The sequence below is a fragment of the Lagopus leucura genome, unplaced genomic scaffold (assembly GCF_019238085.1).
Source record: "Lagopus leucura isolate 7727_CA_CO unplaced genomic scaffold, USGS_WTPT01 Super-Scaffold_100012, whole genome shotgun sequence".
NCBI classification, from domain to species: Eukaryota; Metazoa; Chordata; class Aves; order Galliformes; family Phasianidae; genus Lagopus; species Lagopus leucura.
In genome coordinates, this window is record NW_024962267.1 from 18,849,557 (window position 1) to 18,873,758 (window position 24,202).

Genomic DNA, 24,202 nt, shown 5'->3' on the forward strand with positions numbered 1-24,202 from the left:
GGGGGGGGGCAGCGCTGGGGCTCGGCCCCTTGGTGCGTGCCTTCTGGTTGCCGCAGCTTTTTAGGACGCAGGTAGCGAGGTGCTTAATGCCCGCTGATACCGGTTTCGTTTGGACGTGGTGCCTTTAGGAGGCTGTCTGCAGTTCGTAGGTTTTCTTTTCTGTTTCTGTTACTGTTTGTTTGCTTTTAGGAGCCCGTGTCACCGTTTTCCTGTCTCTTCCCTTCTGTGGATTTTTTTTTTTTTTTTTTTGTTTGTTTTTTGGACTTCTTTCGTTAAAACCGGCTATTGCCTTTCTTCATGGGAAAGCACACCGTTTTGTCTGCTTATTTTATTTCTCTGGGACAGTGTGAGAAGGGGGGAAAAACACAACCGAGCCTGTTTTAGCTGGGCAACCTGGATTTCTGTTTGCTCCAGGTTTTACTGTTTTCAGTCTGGATCTGAAATGTAAGACACGTACCTATCAGCCTCAGAGAATTTGGCCTTCTTGTGTGTCTTATCAGGGAGTGGTGCTGTTGGGTACTCTTGTAACAAAACACATGTTTCTCCTCTCTTTTAAACCTCATTACTCAGTTATCTGTTATGTTCTCCTCTACACAGAATCACAGAATGGCTTAGGTTGGAAGGGATCTTAAAGCTCATCTAATTCTAGTCCTCTACCTTGAATGCCCAAGTGTCACAGCAGTTGTTTGATTACTCTTCTTCCCCATGCTGGTACTTCGGTGCTGATGTGGTTTGTTATAAATCCCTCAGTTTTCTCACAAACCTGCAGATATGCCAAGGAGACTGACAGGCCAGGGAAGCTTTTTCTCCCACCTGATTTTTTTAAGGCTGGAATGAACACAATCAGCAAAGCAACTGCTGTTACTGTTGACCTGCTGATTTCAAGGCATGCTTAGGAAGAAAGAAGCAATGAGAGATGTAGAGCTGGAGCGGACATAAAAATCTTGTTTCTAGTCTTGTCATTTTATGTTGTGCTCATCTTCATCTCAGTAGTTCCTTCACTTGACCGTTTGCACTGTGAGTATCTCAACTGATATTGCATGAGCACCTATTTCGTGTCTTGGGAACTGCTGCACCATACCTGTCCGGTCTTCTGTTCAGACTAGCTCATGTAAAGACTGTATGGTTAAAGGGTAAACATTACCATTCTAGTGGTGGTGAGGCCTAAAGGGTATTGATCTTGTCAGTAGAAATTTGGATTTGGCCACACTAATAATAAGAGTGAAACTTCTTAAAAGAATGAACTGCCTTAAAGTAGGAGTAGCATCAAAATGTTCAGGCAGAGGACTTTGCTTTTAAGAATTTGGCATTCTGTCCGACTCCTGCTGTGACTGATCATCATAGTCCTCTTCTGATGTGGAGGATTGATGTAGCAAAAAATCTCTCTTTGTTTCAGTTACCAAATGTCCACATGTAACTTCATGGCTGTGCTGTGAAGAGTGCATCCTGTCACTATTGGGCAGTTTAAATCTGTTCCATTTGCTGTGTGCTGCTATCTGACTCAAAGCTCACTTCCCAGTGCTGCAGAGTAGTTCCAGGAAGCACTGCCCTCCTCTTCCTCTCTTGTTTGGATGCAGAAAGCAGTTCTGAATGCTGTTACAGGAGATACAGATGAGGATGGTGGGAACAGGTTGTCTGGCTGTGGCAGTGGGATTCTCGCTGTGATTCGATATGCTGTGGTAGATGGTGCAGGGAAACAAGGTTGTAAATAGTGATGAAAGTCTGACCTTTTGCCAGCAAAAACTGAACTTCCTCCTTGCCTGATAGGCTGCAGCTCTGTCAGTGTTCTGGTCTGAAACAAAGTCTTGTTCTTCAAACTCTATAGTTTTTCCACGTCTTTACCTGCAGTCAAGTGATCTGTTTTTTCTTTGACTGTGAAGAATATGGCCAGAGCTGTGTAGCATGGGTCTATTTTTGTACTTCCCCTTCCCTAGTGCTTTGAGTATTGGTAATTGACTTCATTCTTATGTATTTTTTTCCTAGACTGAAGACAGCAGTAATGCTCACTCTGGCAAGCAAGTTGAAGCGGGATGATGGTGTCAGAGGACCCCGTGCATCCAATCCAGCTTCTGATTCCACTCGGAGGGTGTCTGTACGAGATAAATTGCTTGTTAAAGGTGAAAGGAACTTACATTTCAATTTTGTGGGTTGTACTTTTTAGACCTGTTGGCAGTGATGCAGTACTAAATGTTTATAAAATGGTTTCCAGGAGTGTTTGATATTGCTTGTGACTTATGTGGAGCTTATCACAGAACTGTAGGATGTTTTGAATGGGAAGGGATTCATCTAGTCCATCAATGAGCAGGGACACCTACAGCTCCAAATGATGCTCAGAGCCCCGTCCAGCCTGATGCTGTATGTCTTCAGGGACGAGGCTTCCACCACCTCTCTGGGCAAACTGTTCCAGTGCCTCACCACCCTTTCTGTAAAAATATTAAAACAAAAAAAACAAAACCAGAAAAGCACAATAACAACAACTTCTTTATATCCAATCTAAATTTCCCCCCTTTTTGTCTGAAATCATTTCCCCTTGTCCTGTCACATCAGACCCTGCTAAAGAGTCTGTCCCCTTCCTTCATGCAGCCCCCTTTTACATACTGAAATGCTGCTCTCAGGTCTCCCCAGAGCCTTCTCTTTTCTGTGCTGAACAGCTCCAGATCTCTCAGCCTCTCCCTGTAGGGAGGTGTTCCATTCTTGGCATTGTTTTTGTGGCCCTTGTCTGGACGTGCTCTAACAGGTCCACATCCCTCCTGTACTGAGGACTCCCCGTCTGGATGCAGCTCTCCAGGTGAGGTCTCACAGCACAGAGGGCCAAATCCTCTTCCTCCACGCTGCTTTTGATGCAGCCCATGGTACTGCTGGCTTTGGGCTGCGAGGGCACAGTGCTGGCTCGTGTCCAGCTGCCATCCTCCAGCACCCCCAGTCCTTTTCAGCTGCTATCCTGACATCCCCCAGCTTGTGCTGATTGTGGGTGTTGCCGTGATCCAGGTGCAAGACCTTGCTTTCAGATTTATTGAACTTCTTGAGGTTCACCTGAGCACAGTGCTCAACCTGTCAAGGTCTCTCTGGGTGGCATCCCATCCCTTGGCTATGTTGATCACAGCAGGGAGCTTGGTGTCATCTGCAAACTTGCTCAGGGTGCACCCAATCACACTGCTGATGTCATTGATGAAGGCATTAAAGAGCAGTGGACCCTGTACTGGTCTTGGAGGGACACAAATTGTCACTGATCTCCATCTGGACACTGAGCCATTGATCACTGCTCTCGGGGTGCAATCTCACAACTGGTTACTTGTCCATCAAACAGTCTACCCATCAAATCCATATCTCTCAAGGGAGAAAAGTATTGCCATATGTCAAATAGAGGAAGACTGGAAGACTAGCTGCCTGTGAAAGGAAAGTAAATCCTAAAAGTAATGTCAGTGTTTGTGTTATTAATGGTAAAGATAAAGCCATTAAACTTAAAAGTTTTAAAAACAAGCAAAATATGTATTGTGAATTTTTTTCTTCTACTTAGAGTCACTGGGTGTTAAATTAGAACTTGAGAATGGAAAAATAGACCCCTTGTTTTTGTAGCACTGTGTAAGGAAGGCTAGTTTAGGTTGTTACATCTGTGTCTGCATTGGTGCTTTGTGGCAGTTCAGGGCAACTGAGGTAGTTTGTGTTTGAGGTAGTTTGAGGCTGTGTAATTTTACTATTTTAAACTGAAATTGAGGACAGCACTTCTCTGTAGCTCAGATGATCTGTTAGATAAAAATCCTGAAGTGCTGGTGCTTTGCAGTTATAGTGGGCCTAAAGCCTGATTTACTCCTTCTGGTACTAGTTGAGTGCTTCAGTGCTTGAGCTGTGCAGCTTGATCTAGTAGACTGGAATAAGCTGTTTAGATTGATGTTTCTGCTAAAAGTGAGCCAGTGTGAGTATATTGCTGTTGATGTGTAAGCTGTTAAGGTTAGGATTTGTATGAGTTAAACAAACTATTCATGTTTTCTGGGCATGTATCAGCGTCCTGAAGTTGCTCTGAACTGTTTGGTTGAGTGTATTACTGAACTATTGCTTTATGTGTGGCTTTTTCTAATTAGGGTAAATTCTGATGGAGGGCTTTACACTGGAGCATGGTTTCCCTGCAGTTGCTAAGGCTTCAGTGCAGTGGGAAGTGCCTCAGGTAGACATTATGTTCCCAATTTTCTGGCAGTTATAGTTCTGTAAGGACAGAGAGTTTCAATTCACTTTAAACTCTGATGCAAAAAAATGAGATTGCTTGTGACTTCTAATTTGGAAGTCTGCACTTGGCTTCAATTCTGAAGGGAGAAGGGCATCAGACTAATGAAACAGGCTCTTCAGCCAGAATGAACTACAAAACTAAAATGCTAAGTGTATATCTTCTGAGATTCTCATTAGCTTACAAGTGCAGACTTCAGAGAAAAAAAGCAGTATAATATGAAAGCACTTCATGTTACACCAGAAACTGTAGTTGAAGTGACATAAAAAATTCTACTGTACCTTTAGAGCATTTGCATTTTTCACTTTTATGACTAAAACCCTGTGCATCTTTCTTCTTTTGCAGGGAAAGCAAGGAGTGTAAGCTATAGGAAATCGTTACTGAAACTGTAATTGCTATTACCATTATAAAACCAGCACAGGCTAAGTATTAAATGAGCTGAGGGCCAAACTGACAGATATTAAGAGCAGGTCACTGGCAGCATCCTCTGACGAGCGTGAGTGTTACATCATGGTCTGTGTGTATCACATGGCCCTCCAAAAGAGCTGTAGGAGCAGCTGTCAGTCTGCTTTGAATGGTTGCTGGATGGAAATGAGAACTGGTGGCAGAATTAGATGAGTTCAGTATAACTGTGCTGGGAGTGAGTGGAATATCTAGTAGCTAGACTAGTAAAGCCTTTGTGGGAATATCATCTTTTATGGTTTGCTTTAAGCTGGATGAGTACTGAGATGAGTACAAAAATTGCTAAAACTCACTCCAACCACTAAAGGTCTGTCAGCCAAAGCAGCATCTGCAGTGTTGGAAGCCTGAGTGGTATGTTGTGATGGTGCTGGTATTTTCAGGACACGTTGTCTAGGTCTGCAGGAGGAGTTTGGAAGCAAGGGACTGCCTGCTGAGAGTGTGTGTGCCTGGTGGGTGCTTGCATTTAGACCAGTGTAGGTGCCTTTTGCTGCTTTATTGTATGGAACTGAAACAGCAGTTGGGTGTGCAACTGTATGGGGCTGTGCAGGATTGGAGGCCGAGCTGGGGGGAGTCTGTAAGAGCAGTGGTAAGGAGAACTTGTTACTGATGTTTGTTATAGGCTGGAGGCATCAAACACAGAGATTGCAGTACAGCTGAAAGGCTGAACTTGATCTCCTGGCAACTGTGGATTGAAAAGTAGTCTTTCACATAAAGGAAAATAAATTCTGGTGGAGGGGGAGACAAGAAAAGGCCCAGCAGTTGTGCTGAGATCTGAATAGGTTCAGTTGTACCTCTTAATAGTGTTGGTTTCCATAACATATCTGTATCATTTTTGGCCTCAAAATAGGCATTAACTTGTGAGACAGCAGAACAGCAGACAGCTGGTCTGTGCATTGGCCTTAGGGGCAGTAAATACATATGATGGGCTGTATTGGAAGGTTAGCTGAGGATGATTTTGGCACCATGTCCTAAATCCCACCTAGCCCTGGAAGCTGGTGGTGATGTATAAACCAAGGTATGGAAGCTGTTTGCCTGCTCAAGGATGATGGTGTGCTGGAGTGATGCTGTCCTATTCCCAACCCATGGATAGCTGGCAATGGTCTGACAGATTCTGCAGGCAAATGTCTTGGCCAATTTGATTACAGGCATCACCCAGACAGTGTTGTTTTATGGTGTTTTGTTTTCTGTTTTTGTTTTGTGTTCTTATGTGGGGGTGAAGACAGCCTTACTTGTGATGACAGGGAGTGCAGTCCAGGAAAGCTTTATAGGATCTCCTTGAAGGATGCCTTTGTCACAGTGATAACACCACTGTCCTCCATGTTTTGTGTGCACAGCCTGGAACATAGATGAGTGGCATTTTGTCTGCGGGCTGGATGGTTGTCACCACAGCCACTGCGAAGTGTAGACAGTGCTTACAATCTTCTGAAAGGTAACTGTAGATCAACAGCCTGACTGGTGCTGCCTTGAAAGAGGGAAGAAGTGATAATGTAGGTATGATTTACCTAATGTAGGTATGATTGATTATAATGTAGCTGCTTGCAGTGTGTGAGAAGGTTTGGGCTGGGAAGAGGCCAAGTGGTGACTGATGTGTCAGGATGTGCTGTGCCTTGAGATTGCCAGTGTGGGCACAATTTTTTTTTTTTGTGCTAAAAGAGCTGTAAATTCATTTCTAAGAGGTTGCTTCATCAAGTTTAAGTAGTGGCCACTTGCTTGCTCCTGCAGGATGCTCAAAGCTTTGCAGTGCTGAGCTTGATGGCAGATCCTTTCTGAAGTGTCATGTAAGATTAGTGTTATCTAATGAGCATGACTACGAGATTGAATTAAAAAACAGCAGTCCTGCCAGGATGTCAATTGTAGCCATGTGTTTGGGTATTGATCACAAATGCACTGCAAAAAAAGCAGCAGTTTGAGCAACCACATCTAAACATCGTCCACTTTTATTTTACTGGTGCTGTTTACTTGCTTGCAAATGTCAGGTTGTAATAACTTAAGTCCTAAGACATTGAGTTAGTGTTGTTTATTCCTTGGTCATCTTCAACGTGTCTGAGTTTACAACCAGATTTAGTTAACTTGAAAATGTTTCAAGTGTGCATTTGTACAATCCTGAAGGAGTGAGAAACTGATCACATGAAGTGAATGTGCTCTGTAAATAAAAATCAGGAGAATCTGTATCGTGGCTTTTTTCAAACCTTTAGGTACTGTAATATCACTTGTCATAGTGGTAGGTGATAAAATTGCAAGGTGGAGAATAGAATTAAAAGAAGACATTCTAAGCACTCTTGAAATTCTGAGACATTGTTTTGAAAATGCTGCATTCATGTCTTCACTTTTTTTTTTATTTAACATTAAACAGGGACAGAAGCAGAAGAGGGGCTTTGGGGCCAAAAGCAGGGAGAAATATGTATTGCTGTGGGTGAGAATGTTTGTTTCAGTTGAGGAAATACCCCTTTTGTTCTGTGCCCTTGTGTTGCAGTGGGAAGCACGTGGCCTGACAGTGGTGAGGGTAGTAAATAAACCATCTTATGTCCTGCCTTGTTGAGCTGGGGTAAGGGGAGAGAGCAGAACATCTCGATTATGGTTTGTGTTACTGAATATAACATCCACGTGGGTCTATCGTAAGCCATATGCCTATATGCTTGTCAGGAATGTGTGTTCCTATTTCTGTCCTGAGAATTGTCATGACTAGGGAGAATTACTGTTTGTGAAATCATTTATAAATAGCTCTGGTTACTCGTGTGTAGTGTAGCTTTCATAAAGTTCTGAGAGCTGTTGCTGTGAGACGTCACCAGTTTGCATTCAGTTTGTCCAAAGCCTGTGGTAGGTTTAAGTTCAGTCCCTGCCTTTTCACCCTTTCATTGTAGCATCTGGAACCACTAAACTAAAGCATTCCACTGGTGTTGGAGTGATGTATGCAGGTAATCCTGTGCAGTGAGATTCTTCTTCGTTGGGATTCTTCAGTGAGATTCTTTCACTGCTGAAGCTTCGACTTGTCTGTGTCAGGGATGACAGCCAGTTCAGGTCCAGCTGAGTGCATTGCTTCTGGCAAGTGCTTAGAGGATGCTGCAAGTACACTTGATGTAGGTGTGCTCTTGCACCTGATTGATTAATGTTTCATGGACATCAGACTGGCTGATGAGGAGCTGGTTAGGGTCTGGGCTGCCTGCACCATGCGTGTTCCCCAGAGAAGCTCTGACACCTCTCTGCCTTTCAGACCTCCCTGGATGCCTTACCAGCATGGTGCAGAGCTCTGTGCTGCTCCTGGGCTTGCTTCTGGTTGGCAGTCAGCCTTCTAGGCTGTGAAAGGGCTTGAGAAGCTCTGAGGTTTGCACAGCACTGGATCAGCACTAGCAAGCACTACTCCAAGTGTTCATCATTCCTCTGTCCTGCTTTCTGGGTGCTTGAAGAAATACATGAAGCATTGTGCTTGCTGCAGAGGTTTGGTAAGCATGGATATAGGAAGAGCTCTGTGGAGCTGGTGAGCTTTTAATTGTGAGATCTGTTTGAATTCTGTGTCAAAAAACTTTTCCTATATCTCAAGCACAATTGTAATCTTCTTTGGGCGTACATTTCTGAGAGTTGGTGTGCAGATCTCTTAATGTTGTTAGCCTAAATGAATCATTGGTTTCTGTGCAGAAGAGAAAGTGAAGTGAGAAATCAGGTGGAGAAAAAAAGTCTACAGGAAATGCAAATATACACTTAATTAGGTTTCCTGGAACTGTAAGAGGAGGGGGTGCCTTCCTGCATCTTATTCATACTCTTGTGAAAGATTCAAGTAGTTGAAAGTAAGGCTTCATTGTGGTGCAGGAGGGAGGGAGAAAACAGTGGGCCTTCCAGAGAGGGTAGTGTGACAGAGAGGGAGTTAGGAATAAGCTTTTCTAAGTGCTACACAACTGAATGGTGTTACTTTCTTTTTTTCCAAATGAATGACCTTGAATTTCTATGCGTGGGACATAAAAGTGAATAGAAAGAAACCTGAATTTATTTTTCAGTTGGAGTGCATATCCATAGCAAATGATGCTCCAGGGGAAATTTCTAACAGGCATTGAAGCAAAAAGTCTGACTGCTCTGAGAGTATTCAGCAGTGCTGAGGTTACGGGGGGAGCTGTGCAATGGGAGCTGATATTTCTGTCCTGATTGCTGTGCCAAGTGCTTCAAATGAAGGTTTCTGGGTTTTGACTTTCTTAATGCTGGTTTATGCAGGCAGGGTGCTGTCTTGTATGACAGTGCTCTTGAGTAGAGCCTCTGTAGCTGTTCCCAAGTGTGCAGGCAGTATTGTCATGCTTGGAGGCTTCACCAAAGGAACCAATGTGTAACCTGAGGATATCTGTAGCCGAGGGTGGTAAAGGACATGAGCAGGTAGGTGCTGTAGAGTGCTGCAATTCCAGCAGACTGTGAACCTCTTGTGCTTGTTTTCTCCATTGAGGTACAGCTGCTTCTTGAGGTTGGTTTGCTCCTGTGTTTTGGCCCTCTGTATTTTAGAGCCTTATGAGGTTGGAGGTCAGGATGGTGCCACTCTTTGCAGTGGTAGGGCTCTGTGTCTCTGGTGCTTCTCTCTTGGCAGAGCTGAGCCCTCTCATTGCAGTAGGGAAGCGTTGTCTGCAGGGTAGACGAGCCTTTTCAGTAATGAATTGTGTGGCTTAAAGAGAAATTTCAATGTAAATCTTCCGTGAGACTTAATTATATCTTAAGTGAAATTTGATTTACAGCAAGGTTTAAATTAGATTTGCCAATTTGGACTTTGAGAATGGCTTTCTGCTTGCATAAGTAATGGTATGTTTCTTTTCTTTCAACAGAGGTTGCGGAACTTGAAGCTAATTTACCTTGTAAGTACAGCATTCAATGGCATACATTTTAAGGGGAATAGGGCTGTTGATGTGATTATTTGGATTGAAGTATGAATGCTAATGATGTGTTAACAAGCTGTGCCAAGCTCTGCTGGCCTAGGTTTGAGCAGGCTTGCTCTGCCCTCTCTTAAGGTGTTGCAGAGATGTAGATCCTTGCTAGTGTCCTTTGGAAGCAGCATTGATCATTCAGTGACATGACACAACTTGGTTGCTGGTAGAGTGGGAAGTTCCTTCTCACAGAACACTCTGGAGCTGAAGAGCACACTTCTTACCTTGCTTCTGTTTCTCCTCTGGTCTCACCTTAATTCCAAACCAGGAAATGCTCATTTAGTAGCAGAGCAAATGGCTCAGGTCTCAGGAACCACATTAACCTGGTGCTTTTTCATTTCACATTTCACATGCAAGCTGTAGCCTAGTGTGCTTCTTAAGCAGTAGATGTATTAACAAAAATAAGAATACTAATTAAAAAAATATATATATTCCTTAAACAAACAAAAAAGGCAAGATGAAGTGCTTTTAGCCCTGGAATCTTATCTGCATTATATGTTATCTCAGCATTATAGGGGTTTGAAGAGACATCTTGAGGTCCCTAATTGTAACCCTCTCCCTTCCTCCCCCCTTTCAAAAGCAGTTTCCCTCAAGCAGGAGGAGAATCCACAAGCTGGGCAGCCTGTTCTAGTGCTGTGCTAGTCTGAGAGTAAAAAAAAGTTCTTCCTTACGTTTGTATGGAACTTCCTCTGTTCCAGTTTCTGCCCATTGCCTCTTGTTCTGTTGCTGCTTGCCACCAAGAAGAGTCTGCCCCCATCAACTTGATTCCTGCACTTTAGATGTTTGTAAGCAGCAATGAGATCCCCTCTCAGTCTTCTCCAGACTGATCAGTCCCAGGTTGCTCAACCTCCTCTCTTACAGGAGATTGCTCCAGGTCCTTAATCATCGTTATCTCCCTCCACTGGGCCCTTTCTAGGAGACCCTGTCTGTTTTGAACTGGGGAGCCCAGAACTAATGCTCCAGATGTGGCCTCACCAGAGCAAAGGGAAAGGAGAATCTCCCTCAGCCTGCTGGCCACATTGTTTTTAATGCAGCATGGGACAGCGTTGGCCATCTTAGCCACAGCAGCACACTGATGGCTCATGACCAACCTGAACTCCCAGGGCCTTCTCTGCAGAGCTCTTCTCCAGCAGGTCAGCCCCTAACCTGTACCAATGCGTGCATTTATTCCTCCTCAGCTGTAAGACTCTACACTTGCTGTTGCTGAACCTCATCAGGTTCCTCTCTGCCCAGCTCTCCAGTCTGTTCAGGTCTTGTTGAAGGCAGCACAGCCTTCTGGTGTGTCAGCCAGTATCCACCCAGCTCAGTATCGTCACATCTTATGCCAGAATGGTTCCTGGATGCTTTAAGATGGAGTTTGAAGAGCACAGGGTAAATGGCTTATTGCTATCAAATACATGTTTTCTGATCCTTAGCTTCAGAGAGTTAGTTCTGTAACAGATAACAAAATATGAAGTCCTTCTATAAAGGGCTCCTGCAGTTCTGTGGTTGTTGCTGAGGGTGAGTGTTGGTGGCAAAGCTGAGCTCTCTTTCCTCTCAGATTTTGACCAGAACAGCAGCACCCTGCCATCTCTGCTTCAAAGTTACCACACAGTCTGCTCAGGGGCAGCTCCAGAACCTGTCACTTGCTCTACGTAACTTCCTGCCATCCATGCTCATATTTCAGAGTCATCTAAGACACTTTGCCTGCAGGGAAAGAGGTGTGAGCTGCTTGCTGCAGTCTTGAGAGCATGCATGCAGGCTACTGCCGTGCATTCACATAAGGGTGAATGTGCCTTGCTCTTATCTTTCAGAGAGAAGTGGTGAATATTCTCTTTGATTATGCTGGCAGATAACCCGTAGTGTGCCTTTTCCATCTGGGAAGTTTGGCCATTTTTTCCCTCTAGGTTAGACCTCTGCTGCTTCTCCTGAGCCTCTTGTGTTTGCTAATGCCTGTAAATCCAGATCAGCTGTCAGATCTCAACAATCAGGCTTCTCAGCATGCAGGCTGCCTGATGGGAGGAATTGAGGGGAAAAAACACAGAACAGAAGAGCTAAAAGGGATAATGTGAAGCATTATCACTTTCTTTCTGTATGCTTCTCTTTCTAAAAGACAATTATAGAGATTTTTTCACGGTAGTTTTTGGTTCAACTTTTTGCTTAGTCTCTTCTATAAGATAATGAATGAGAAATGGATTAAAGTAGGATAATGTTGAGAAATGTATATCAGGGTTTGTGGCTTTTACAGTGTGAATGCATTACTGGAGTGTGTGTGCAGCTGTAGGTATTTTTATAGGCAAATGGGATCTATATATTTTTGATGCTGTGTAGCTTCTTAGTTAAGGGAGAAAAGTACAGCCAGCTTGGATGGATTCAGAAGCTAAAGGCTGCATTATATGGATAATAATGTATGCATGGTTGTACACAGCTTCTAGTGCCAGCTTGATAGCTTTTCTGTGCCATAATCAAAAAAGACCAGCTTTGTACATGAGAAGGCAGCTCAGTTTGTGTCATCAGAGGCAAACAAAGGGCTGTTATGCTATGAATTTGCATCTGTTGAACTGCTGCTGACTACTTTCGTAACAGCCCCTGCACAACTTCACAGATGGATGTTTCCTCTTCTTTTTACTCTTGTTCTTCATTGTCACTGTTGTCCTTAATTTCATCTAGTTTGAGAATAAAATCATCTCCTTTGCTTTTTGATGCTGCTTCACTCTTAGTAGGTGTAATCACTGACTTGAAAGTTAAACAGGACAGAGATGTGTAGCAGTTGTATGTAGGCATTCTGAGGCAGTCTTTATTGTTGCATATGGCTGCAGTATCTGTTTGATTTCTAGTCTGTTGATTTATGAATGGTGTAGCAGCTTCAATTGCAATTGCACTGTCTGGAGTGTCTGGAGTCAGTGCCCCACATTGAAGCAGTTCCTGATTGTGAAGCCTTGGGTAGGGAGAAATACTTGCCTCACGAGTTAAAAAGTGCACGTTGCCAATACAGTGTTAATTTTTGAATTGGCTTTTTAACATAAAATTTCTGTAATACAGTTCACAGTAAAGAGCACTAAGGAAATGTAGATTCTTCCCTCTCCCCTTCTTCTGTGCAAAAGCCTGAAAAAGTAATTTACTTTTCATGAGTTCATTTCTGAAGGGCTAGGGCAAGGCTCTGGCAGCCTGTTACGGGTTTGAAACTTGCTCTTGGATGGAATAAAATAGGCTGGTTGTGGCACTCAGCCAGGCTGAGAAACAGCTTTGTTCAGTGTGACAGCTGAACAGCAGCTTCGCTTCTCTTTTGGGTGAGTAAAGCAGTAAAGCATGCTTCTAATTGCATCTTGCAGGTATAAATCCATTCTAGCATAGAGCTGTGGTGGCAAGACTTCCTGGAAAGTGCTGTGTGTGATCAAGTGTTAAAGGTATATGTGTTCCTGTTAGGGAATCTCTGAGGAAAGGATGCTGATTCTGCATGCTGTCTTCTCAGCTTAGAGCTAGGCGTCCATATAGAAGACCTATTCCTGTGTCATTTTAGAGTATGAGACAACATGGTTTACTGAAAGGAAATCAACTTCTCCCTCCCAGCTCAAAAAAATGGAGTTATTGCAGGTAACCTACAACTGTATGGAGAAAAGACACTTAGAAAGTATGGGAAATCAGTGAACTGGAACACAGGGATTAATCAGGGTGCTAATTCAGGGGATGTGAAAGATGATACATGTTTTTTCAACAGTGGACAAACAGTTATCTGATGCAAATTGTTCTTTTGCTTAACAGGTACATGTAAAGTGAATTTTCCTGACCCAAACAAGCTTCATTACTTTCAGCTAACCGTAATCCCAGGTAATTTTCTAAACCTATAGCTTTTGCTTCTGTATGTGTTGCTGTGGTGGAAACACAATTCAAGGTCTATAGAATATGGTAAACTTTCTAGTCAATGACAGCTGTAATGCAGTGATGGTTTCATAGGGGCCATGAGGAAATTGGGCTGGATTTTGAGAACTACGTTGCAGTAAGATTGCTATCAAAATATAGCAAGTTCAGCAAGTATTCAAGTCTTGTTGGCTCATTTTGAATGAAGACATTTTACTGAGCCTATTTCAAGTCATATATTGGCAAAAAAACCCTCAAAAACAAAGTGTGGACCATGTCTAGAGAAATGACTGTATTACAGCTCTGTTGAACTCCAGATTTATTCCTATTTATACATACAGATTGCTTGATTCTGTGGTATTTAAAGGGCAGGTGATGTAACACTGCTGGAAAACTTCAAATCTGTGCATATCTGAAGATGCTTAAAAAGTGGGAGTCTCTTGGTCTTTAAAAATGTCTTCAAACATTCAAGTATGTGGAAGCTAGATCTTTTAATGTGCCTGAAGTACACTGCTGGCCTGTTGGTCAGTAAAAACTGCCTCGAAATTAATTTGTGCATTCATCTTTTCCATGTGAGATTCTTAATAGTAATCAGAAAATACGGAGTTTGCTCATGTTTTGGATTAGAAAACGGTGTCTGTTGTGGATGGACTTGCATGGAAGATCATCTATTGAAACGTCAGGAACGCTTTTACTGCAAATCATCTTTGAGAGCGTGCAGCAGTTCAAATGAGGACACTGATGTGTGCAGTGCACTGAAACGTTTGAGTTAAGAGGCATTGCAACCGAGCCAGCAAATTCTTACCGGTGTAGATTTCCTGTGGATATTTATGGACGGGGCTTTGCATGCTATGTGTCAGTCTTGGAGACGTCTTACCTGTGCAAATAATGCTTTACAGTTTGTAGAGCTAGAGGAACATTTTTGGCACTGTTTTGATAGGAAATGACCGCTAGATGTCGGTGTTGCTTTTTTGCTGGCCCGAACCGACCGGCGCTTCCTTGGCAGCAGGAATCTTTGCTAACGAGTTCATTAGTGTGACTCCTTTTGGGTACGGAAAAACGAGTTCGATTTTCCTTGTCAGTATGCTAAGAAAAACAAAAAATATATATAAGTGCTATTACTGAACTTTCTAACGTCTCGTTCTGTGCAGATGTATTTGCATTTAATTAGTGAGTGTCGCCTGTTTGTAACAACTCCGTTGTCCTTCAGTTTAAATGATACTTGCTTATGTAGTTTTGGAAATGAGATGATTTCAGAGGATCATCACAGTGCAAGTCAGGACTGTCTTTGATGCGAAAGCGATAGGTAGCTTCATTGTACTAATTTTAAGGCATCTAAAGACATAAGGTTGTTTGGTCTGTTAACTGCTGTGCAAGCTGTTGCAGTTGGAAGACAATTGCTGAGTGCAGCGCATGGTTTTTGTGCTGGCTTCATTAAACGATCTCGGGAATGAGATGATCTTAATGAACATTTTCTTGCTCCAAATATAGCTGCACAGCTGAAGTGGCTGCAGTTGTAGCCTGCCCAAAGTAAACATCTATTTTCAGCTGTGCATAATTCAGGTACAGAATCTTGTGATCAGCGACAGCTTGGCACAGCTCTCTCAGTGCAGAACGCAACACATACCAAGGAACCACTGCAGTTTTCTGATCACCTTTGGAATATGCTAAATCTCAGTTTTCTCTGAGGTGACAGAGAGGCAGCAAATATTGTCTCACAGTGCTTCTGCCTCAAATGGGTAAAATTCTAGATGGGAGACAACCGTTTTTTGTAGTGCCGAAACAGCATTGCATGAATGTGAACAGGGAGAAAAGGGCTGTTCTTCCTCATCCTGCCTGGAATTGTTTCTAGCATTGCACATCCAAATTACTTCTAGAAATCCTCATCGTATAAAAATTGTTATTTTGGCTTGTGCTTAAGAAGTCCTGGTTCCTTTATGGTCTGGCAGTGCTCAGTGAGAGAATGTATAGCAGCATGCATTGGACAAAGGGTAAAACAGGTTTTACAGCCATGATGGATAAACTGCTTGCCCCTGAGACAGATGCTGCTGCTGGAGCTGCTTTTTCCTTGTGTCATATCAACCAATTTTTTCTGTCATTGAAAAATGTGCTCGTGGCACCACTTGCCTCTGTTCCTATTTTGGTATCTGTACCTTACTGGATCAAATGCTAGGGAAAATAAGGAGATGGATATTTGCAACATGGAGGCCTGCCTCTGCACTGGTATTTGAAGCACGGAATTTGAAGCTGAAAGTGAAACACAGTAATGACCTGGGCAGAGGGGAGAGGTGAGTTTAGGTGGCATATACATGACAAAGACTAGAGGAATGCATAGAGTTAATTAATTTGTTTCCCATGCAGTTGTGTAGGTTAGGGTTAGCGTGATTATTTGAGTCACATTCTTCAGGGAATTAATAAAATGCCTGTTTTCTGCTTTGCATACCATAAAATGACAAATGTCAGTGAGCATGGCTGAGCATTTCAAAGCTTACGATTCAAGGAGCTGCTATCAAATGCACATCCTTTGTGGCCTGTCCAAATTATCTTACTTTTTCTTTTAAACGTAAAATAATTCTGTATCTTCGCTGTGCATTTAACCATCAGAACACCTCACAGGCACAGATTAGTATTAGGTTGTTAGTAAAGAAACTTGAGACTGCAGTAAGAGGAATGTTAATGTAGCTTGAAGACGTAAATTTAAGCAGGAGACACAAATTGGAGCTCAGACATATTCACTTCTTGGAAAAATCTCCTGTAAATGGACAAGTTATGAGCTAAAACTATTTTAATTAGCTCTTTCATTTACACTGCTTTGCTTACTATTAGCTTTGCCAGAACTTCAGTTCTTTCCAGCATTGTTACATGGCTGAAAATTAGAGGGTTTTTGAGTCTGTATGAGGGCAGGGAAGGGAATACAATTGTAGGTGTTGGAAGGGACCTTGGGTTGTCATCTAATTCAACCCTCTGCTAAAGCAGGTTCCCTATAGTAGGTTACAGTAGGAAAGCATCCAGGTGGGTTTTGAATATTTCCAGAGAAAGGAACTGCACAGCCCCCTCGGGCAGCTTGTTCCAGTGCTCTGCTGCTAGTTACAGCCCTCAACTAGACTGCACCGTTGTCTGCAGCCTTCTGTGCTCTGCCAGTCAACCAGTTCTCAATCCACCTCACCATCAGCTTGTCTGTCCCACAGTTCTGAAGCCTACCTATGAGAATGTTATGGGAGACAGTGTCAAAACCCTTGCTGGGATTCCTGAGGGTCAGTCTTAGGAAAGTCTGAAGCAAAGAAAGCATTCAGCAACTCTGCCTTCTCAATGTCCTCCATTACCAGTCACCCACCTCATTCACCAACAGGCCTACATTTTTCTCCAGCCTTCCTTTTGCTATTGACATATTTGAAGAAGTGTATCTTGTTGTTCTTGATCTCCCTTTCCAGTGGGCCTTAGCCTTCCTCATTTCATCCCCTCTGGCAGCATTACTGTGTCTCTCTCAAGTGGGCAGACACCTTTCCTACATTTCATAGGATTTTATCCATTTGAGGTCTTCCATGAGTCCTGTGCTCATCCATACAGGTCTCCTGCCACTTTTGCCTGATTTCTTACCCCTGGGTAAGATATATATATATATATATATATATCTATATATATATACTGATCTTGAGCTTTGTAGAAGTGGTGTTTGAATGCCAATCAGTTCTCATGGGCCCTCTAACCTGCACTGTAAAGTGCCACGTCTGGAGTGCTCTCGGTCTTGCAGAGATTTCTCAGCCTTGTGTAGAACACAGAAAAATAAAGAAAACAAAAGTAATACAATAGGAATTTCTTGTGGCTTGTGGAACTGCTAATATGTGGTTAAAAAGCGTTTGAGCTAATCTAAAACAAGTTTTTTGCTAAGGAAAGGGAATGTTCTTCCATCGTCTGGTCCTGCTGTACCTCTTGCACTAATTCCAGTTCTCGTCTCAACCATTTGTACTCCAATTTGTCTCACTAATCCTGTGGGACACACTGCAGTCTTTTTGCCATGATGATTTCATGCAGCTTTGACTAATTTCCATGTTGTTGCTGGGAGTCCCTGCCTGGGCTGGGGGGGTTTGGAGCTGCCCTGAGCTGTGTCTGCCTGATGGTGAAGAGGTGGAGAAAGTGAAGAACAACTCTTCACCATTTTTTGTTTCCTTTTTCCCCCCCTTCCCTGTGCATTTTCTTGAGCAATGTCATCAGCAGTCTTGCTGCCCGTGCTTTTAGATGAGTACCAACCTGTATGTTCCTGCAGATGGCATCTGTGCCTGGTGTTTTCAGTGTGCAGAGATGCAGAGCGTGGCTTTTCTCTTACTGTTCAGCTGGCAGCACTCTGACAACCTTCTGGCAAGCTGTCCTTCCCTGGAGCTGTTTTTGAGTATTTTTGTTTTTGAACAATTGGATTACAGTGAAGACTGATTAAATCTGAGGGTTTTCTTTGACGCAAGACACATGTAGACATACCTATTTTGCATTAGCAGGGGTAGATCATAAAGGGCTGCTGTGTGCTACACTCCAAGGCCACAGAATACAGGAACTACTGAAATTAAGCCAATGAAAAATAACTTTCTGCTGCTGGGCTTCGTGAGCAGCCTTCACAGGGGTGCTGTTTCTCCTTTGCCTTGCAGCGGCCTTATTTCTCCCTGTGCAGACATCACATTGCATGTGATAGCTTCCCATGGAAGCCTAGAACGGTTAAGGCTGGAAAAGAGCTCTAAGATCATATAGATCATCACCCCCAGGTTATTTTCCACAGTGCAGCTTTCCAGCCACTCTGTCCCAAGCCTATAGCATTGCATGGGGTTGTTGCGACCAAAGCCTGGCGTTTGATCTTGTTGAACCTCATCCCATTGGCCTCAGCCTATCCAAATCCCTCTGCAGGACCTTCTACCCTCAGACTGATCAACACTTTCATATGAGTTGGTGTCATTGCAAACGTACTGAGAATGCATCAATCCCCTTGTCCAGATCAATAAAGTGATGTTGAGAGGTGATAGCTTAAGTGCTTGTGAACCAAGGAACACTGATGGAAGACTGATCTGCATGGTTAGTACTGTAGCAGGCACTGAAGAGATTGGTATTGTTTGTTTTGCTCTGCTCAGTGAAAGACCTGTGCATTTATTTCTTCCAGCTGTGGTTTTTACAAGGTGTGGCATCACGCTTGGGAACAGTGAGGATTCCTGCAACTTGGTTAAATAGATTTCATGTGTGCTGAGTGGTGAATGAAGTGCAGTCAGTTGCATCCTGTAGGGTTGCTCAGTGGTGACTGTGCTGTTTGAGTTCCAGGTGGAGCATTGAACCATTTCTATAATGGTTCTTTCTTAAAACAACATCTTACTTTGAGCGTGTGGCAAATCTGACAGGCAGCAGTTTCATCAAAAGGATATTTGGTGTTACTCACCTTTATATACTTGATTCTTCAGAAATGTTTTGCTTTACTGATTTTTATCTCCAGTATGTTTGAATGCAAAATAAAAATGCTTTGACTTGTGTATTTTTTTCCCATCAAAACCAATGCATGTGCAGCTCTGTGCTGGTAAAGCACAGCAGCATGCCTGAGAGGTCTGCTTAATAAATTAAGTGCATGTCAAAATTGAATTGGAAGTGCAGGATGTATTTGAAAAATGTGTACTCTCAGTAGGTTATTAAAGTGAGCTTTGCACTGGGTGAGGCTGGCAGTTCTGTGCAGATGTCTATGGGATGATGAAAGGTTTGGGTGGGCTGGGTGCTGGAAGCCAGCAGTTCCAGGATGGAGGCAGCCATAAACCTGTATGGGATGGGAAAGATCAGCCATGCTCTGTTTCCATGCTCTGGTAGCACTAGATGTGGGAAGGGAAGAGGTCCAGAAGGCACCACGTCATCCCAGTGGGATTTTGGTGATGTATAGTAGGAGAGCTAGAAGCATTTTGGAAGTTAGATAATAAGATAATAAGAAATGTGTCTTTTTAATCGTTCTCTAAACCACTGATTGCTTTGCCAAGCTTTCCTTTGCAATGTTGTTTTTAAAAATTGCATATTAAACAGTTGTGTGAGGATAACCAACCCCTCCTGACTATCAGTTCTTTGCTGTGGCTGCACGATGTGATGCAGACAACAAGAATAATGACAAAACTCTGTAGTTGCAATGCCAGACAGACACGTATCAGATTGCTTGCAAGCATTTCAGCATCCAAGCGCAGCCATCTCAGGAATGACAGCCTGTTGCCTATTGTCTCTGGTTACACACAACTGGATATGTTCAGAATTCATATTTTACAATTTAGCACTTTTCATAATTCAGTGTTGGATCTCAGGTTGACGGAGAAGCAGGCAGATTTTCCTAATTGGTGCATCACCCACTGGGAGATAATTGTCAGTCAGAAGACCTGACTTGCTTTTTTATTGTAGTGCACGTGCTCTTGGCACACCATTATTCCTACTGTGACTGTAATTGCTGGTGCAAGTCTGAGGGTGCTGTGGTTAAGAAGGATTTAGCATGCATTAGCAGCAAGGTGTGTAACCAGCTTTCTTTTTGGAGTTGGAAGCAGTTAGTGCTTTGGTGTTTGGGTTTTTGGTGATGACCTGAGGCTGTTATTTGAATCTCGTTAATGACATAATTTGTATAACACAGCATTGGTTATTTTCTCTAAGTGAACTGTTTTAATATTTGTGGTTCTTTTTCTTTGCTAGATGAGGGCTATTACCAAGGTGGAAAATTTCAGTTTGAAATTGAAGTTCCTGATGCCTACAATATGGTGGTAAGTATCTTATTATTGGTCTAAAGGTGGTTACATTTCCTTTCTGTGTACTGGGACAGAGGGAAGTTGGCATTGAGTCTAAGAGAGGGGCTTCTCTCTCTTGCTGAAATGCCATCAAAATACAGAACAATCTGGTTACACTTTGGTAGTGCGGCATCTGAAACCAACGTTATTCCTTAAAGAAAAATAATGCTCTGGCAGAGGATGCTTGGAAATGTAAATGAGGAGTCAGACTGTTTTGGCTGAGGTTCCACTCTCATCTTGGTTCTCCCTTGGTAATTATTTTTGAGACCCGAGCTTGATTATTCTCACCAAAAAAATAGTGTCTAGAAGAGGGAGTTATACAACTGAACAGAAAGGAGAAGTCTTTGCTTTTTATTTTTGTGGGGCCTTCAGCTTGTGCTTATATTTCTGCTATTGGACTGTAGTGCTCAACTCCTTTTTAGAGGGTGCAGTGGAGGACTTGGAAAGTGCAGAGATGGTGGCAAGTGGCCTTTGGTGCACTCCACTAATTCTGCAGGTTGTCTCCCAAACTGTTTAGCTATCTATTAAAAAAAAACACCTTATTTCAATGGTTATTAAGCAAGCAGCTTTCCAGAGGACATCCCCATGATCACAGTTTCTTATTATAGACAAACAGAAAGCTCCAAGGAACTTGCTCTTTTTGAACATGAGAAACATTATTGCTTTGTTTTACTCTACTAAAATTACAGACTGTGGCAAGAGAGGAGGAGGTACAATTACAATAAAAATAACTGTAGACATTGTTTTCAGAGTTGAGCAGTCTGTAGGAAAAAGCAAACTCCAAAAATGGAAAACAGGTGGGGCGTATGTCTGGTTCTCATGAATTACTCTTGGTCCTCTGTGTTCTGATGATATATAGGGAAATTAGATTCATTTGAGCATTTAAATTGCAATAATTGCATGCGGAGGTATGAGCTGCAGCAGGAAGGAAGGAAGGAAGCCTCACTTAGTTTGAACATGTTTTATTTTGCTTGCGTTCATAACTTTTTTTCTTACATCTTTTTTGTTTTCTGACGTTTGCTGTTATTATTTGAGAAGTCTTCTTTCAGAGAGGCTGAAGAATGAGTAGGAGAGGATAGCAGAGGTCCGAGAAGACCTTTGACTTGGGTTCAAATGCACCAAGACTAAATTCAGCATCATATATGTGCAGCGGCTGCTGTCGCAGCCCTGTTTTTTGTGCAGTATGTATATACACACACAGGAGGAGCAGCAGTCTGGAATGGGATGGCCTGAATTCTCAGGCTGAGCTTGAAGAGCTCCAGTGGGGTAGAAAAGATCTGCATCTAGGTGTGGGGGGACTGGGCTGCCATTCCAGAACATGCCTTGATAAGTTCTCTGATATTCCTGGTGCTTATAATCAAGGGGGCATGCACTATATTTTTTAAGTTATTGCTTGTGGAGGACGGTAGTTATTTCTGAATCAGCTCAATTTTCCATTGTCACTGGTCAAGAGATGAACAGTATTTTAGCTATCCAGCTATCTGAGTTAAGTGGTAGCCATCTCAGGTCCTGCACAGCTTCGGGGAACAGGTTTTGATCTCTGTTCACAGCTTTTTCTCTCCTTGACTGTTTTCCTGGGAGTTTTTGGTAAGAATAAAGTATTTTTCTTTGGAAATCTCGAACTCTATTGCAGTTCAGTGTTCTATTCCTTTTATTATATAACCAAACCCTGGATCCTGTGTGTCCTTCTAGGTAGGTTCTTTTAGCGCATCTCATGTTTGCAGTTGCTTTTTTTTTATAAGTTCCCCACGTAACCTCACCAGAAAACTTTCCATGGTGACAGTTTTATACACACTATGAACATACTGTAAGTAAGGTGGTCACTAAGTAATTGCATTCTCCTTTTAATGTGAATGAACTGTGCCATCAAAAATACTTGGAGGAACGTGGCATTCATGGCAGAAGGGGAACCCTCCCATATTCTCGTCCATCTGACTTTTTAGTCATCATCAATAAAGCAGTTTAACCACTGTGGCATTGCTGAGTACATGGAGAAATACAAAATATATAAAATTGTAACTGAAGAGAAAAAACTTGGTAAGCTTTGTGTTGTGAACTGAAACTGATGCGTGCTGTTCTGTCAGGGAAGCAAAGCACTGGAGATAATAGTAGATCTGTGAGCATAAGTCACTGGCTTGTATCACCTAGGCTGTGCAGTCCCTCGGGGCAGAGATTCAAGAGCCTAACATGTGGGAAGGATGCTTTGGGGTTAGCTCTGCTGTGAAGTGCTGCCTCTTGCTTGTGCTCAGAGCACACAGCTGGTTGATCAGGCACTTCTACATCACTGAGCTGCTGTATGTGGTACTGGAAATGTTTGTGGTGATTATCTGTAAGGCAGTAACATATTATAAGGGTTCTTCCATTATATCTGTAATTAAAACTACTTAAGCTGTTGAAGAGATGAATAATTTTAGAAGCATCTGAATGGGAGAACAGGAAAAGGTTTTCATTTCTAATCAGTTGCTGGTCGTGCAAGAGGAATTGTTCAGATAGATCTGTGCTGCATTGCGAGAGGTAATTTGTGTCACACTGCTTCTGCAAGCTGACAGGATGCATTTCACTGCGCTTTGCAGGCAGGCTAAAGAGAGGAAAGAGATCTCATCGAGGAGAGATCTCATCCTTGTTTTACCAAGGACTTCTTTTAAAGCAGTGTGTTTCCCATAGAGGGGAATTCTTTGGGCACTGCAGCTGTGCATTTTCCTGTTGGGTCATCTCAGTGATTGTCTTCACTGTTACTGAGTTAGTACTGCTAGTAATGTTAGCACTACTGCAGAACAGTCATAACATTAGAAATGTCTTCAAACTCCCATGTTGGCAAAGGGGCCTGCGTGGGCAGTTCTGTTCATCCTTTTCCTGTGCCTTCTGAGCAGACAGTCAGAGGTGATGCTTCATGCAGCCCTAAGGAAGGAAGCAGAGTCGGTCACAAGGACACCAGTGCGCGCACATGGTCCTCAACTAACACATCTGCTTTCCAGGGACTGTTGGGGTGAAAAGCATCCTAAATGGAAGACTTCATCCCATACATGACCCAAAACTCACTTGAAAAAGGATTTGCGCATGTCAGATCTGTTCCTCCTATAAGTATCTGATTTGGGCTGGCTGATTTTTGGAGCCATAAGAAAACCTGGCATCTTCAGAATCCACTGTTTGGATCCAAACACCTGTAATCACTCTGATTTCCCTTCATAGCCGAGATTTTCTTGACTCCTATGGCGCTGTTTTGTGGGCATCACATGCTAACTGGTACTCTTGAGCTCTTGATATCTTTCAGACTCTGTGCAGCTTTTCCCATAAGTAATTTCCATGTTCTGAATACAAAAAGGAAAGAAGAAATTAATCCTGGGAGGTCTTTCCCCTCTTTAAAGTTGAAGCAACTCGGAGAAGATATTGTGCTGATACAATTAATGGTATTGATATTAGCTGTTAAGTGTTTTTCAATGGCACTGCAAGTCTTCAGAAGGTTGACGCTTAATATTACCTATTCTTTGAGCTGCTGGGATGTTGTGTAGGAGGAGAAAGCATCTGGATATGATGCAGGTCTTGCAGTACTGTCACGAGAGCAGCATAAGTGAATTCTTAGTGTCTCCTCAAACTGTGATGCTGTTAGAAACTCTGCAGTCTGGTAATACTGTCACTTGGCATCTTAAAGGCATTAAAAAAATGCCTTTTAGGAAATCAATGCATTCACAAACATTTCTGTGCAGCAAACAGAAGCTTGCCAGCGTTTGTGCCTACGAAAACCTCCGGGATTGTTGTTGTCACAGACATCAGAGGAAGCTGTGAAGTGGCAAGCAAATAATGGAGTATGCGGCGAAGCCTCCGGTGCCAAGTGCTGACCTCTGTCTCTGCAGCATCTGTTCCCCCAAGCACTGCTTTCCCGGTTGATCAGCTGCCCAGAAACGAGTCAGTGAGAGAGGGAAGCAATTGTTGCTGTTGGTTGTTTTTTTTAAATAATAGTGATAGTAATCTACTGACCGGGGGATGTCTTGATTTAAAACAACAGCAGCAAAGAAAAAGGCACG

The 24,202-nt window shown here is 42.9% G+C and overlaps 1 protein-coding gene across 3 annotated transcripts in view; it reads left to right on the forward strand.

Moving 5' to 3' along the window:
- UBE2F (ubiquitin conjugating enzyme E2 F (putative)) overlaps nt 1-24,202 on the forward strand; it is a 66,036-nt gene that overhangs the window by 392 nt on the left and 41,442 nt on the right. For 2 of the 3 annotated variants that reach the window (XM_042874218.1, XM_042874220.1), the window contains exons 2-5: nt 1,984-2,117; nt 9,475-9,504; nt 13,315-13,380; nt 20,089-20,156. In XM_042874218.1, coding sequence (XP_042730152.1) covers nt 2,000-2,117; nt 9,475-9,504; nt 13,315-13,380; nt 20,089-20,156 — 282 coding nt within the window. In that variant the 5' untranslated portion in view covers nt 1,984-1,999. The remainder of the gene's footprint in view (nt 1-1,983; nt 2,118-9,474; nt 9,505-13,314; nt 13,381-20,088; nt 20,157-24,202) is intronic. The other variant, XM_042874219.1, reaches the window with a different exon arrangement.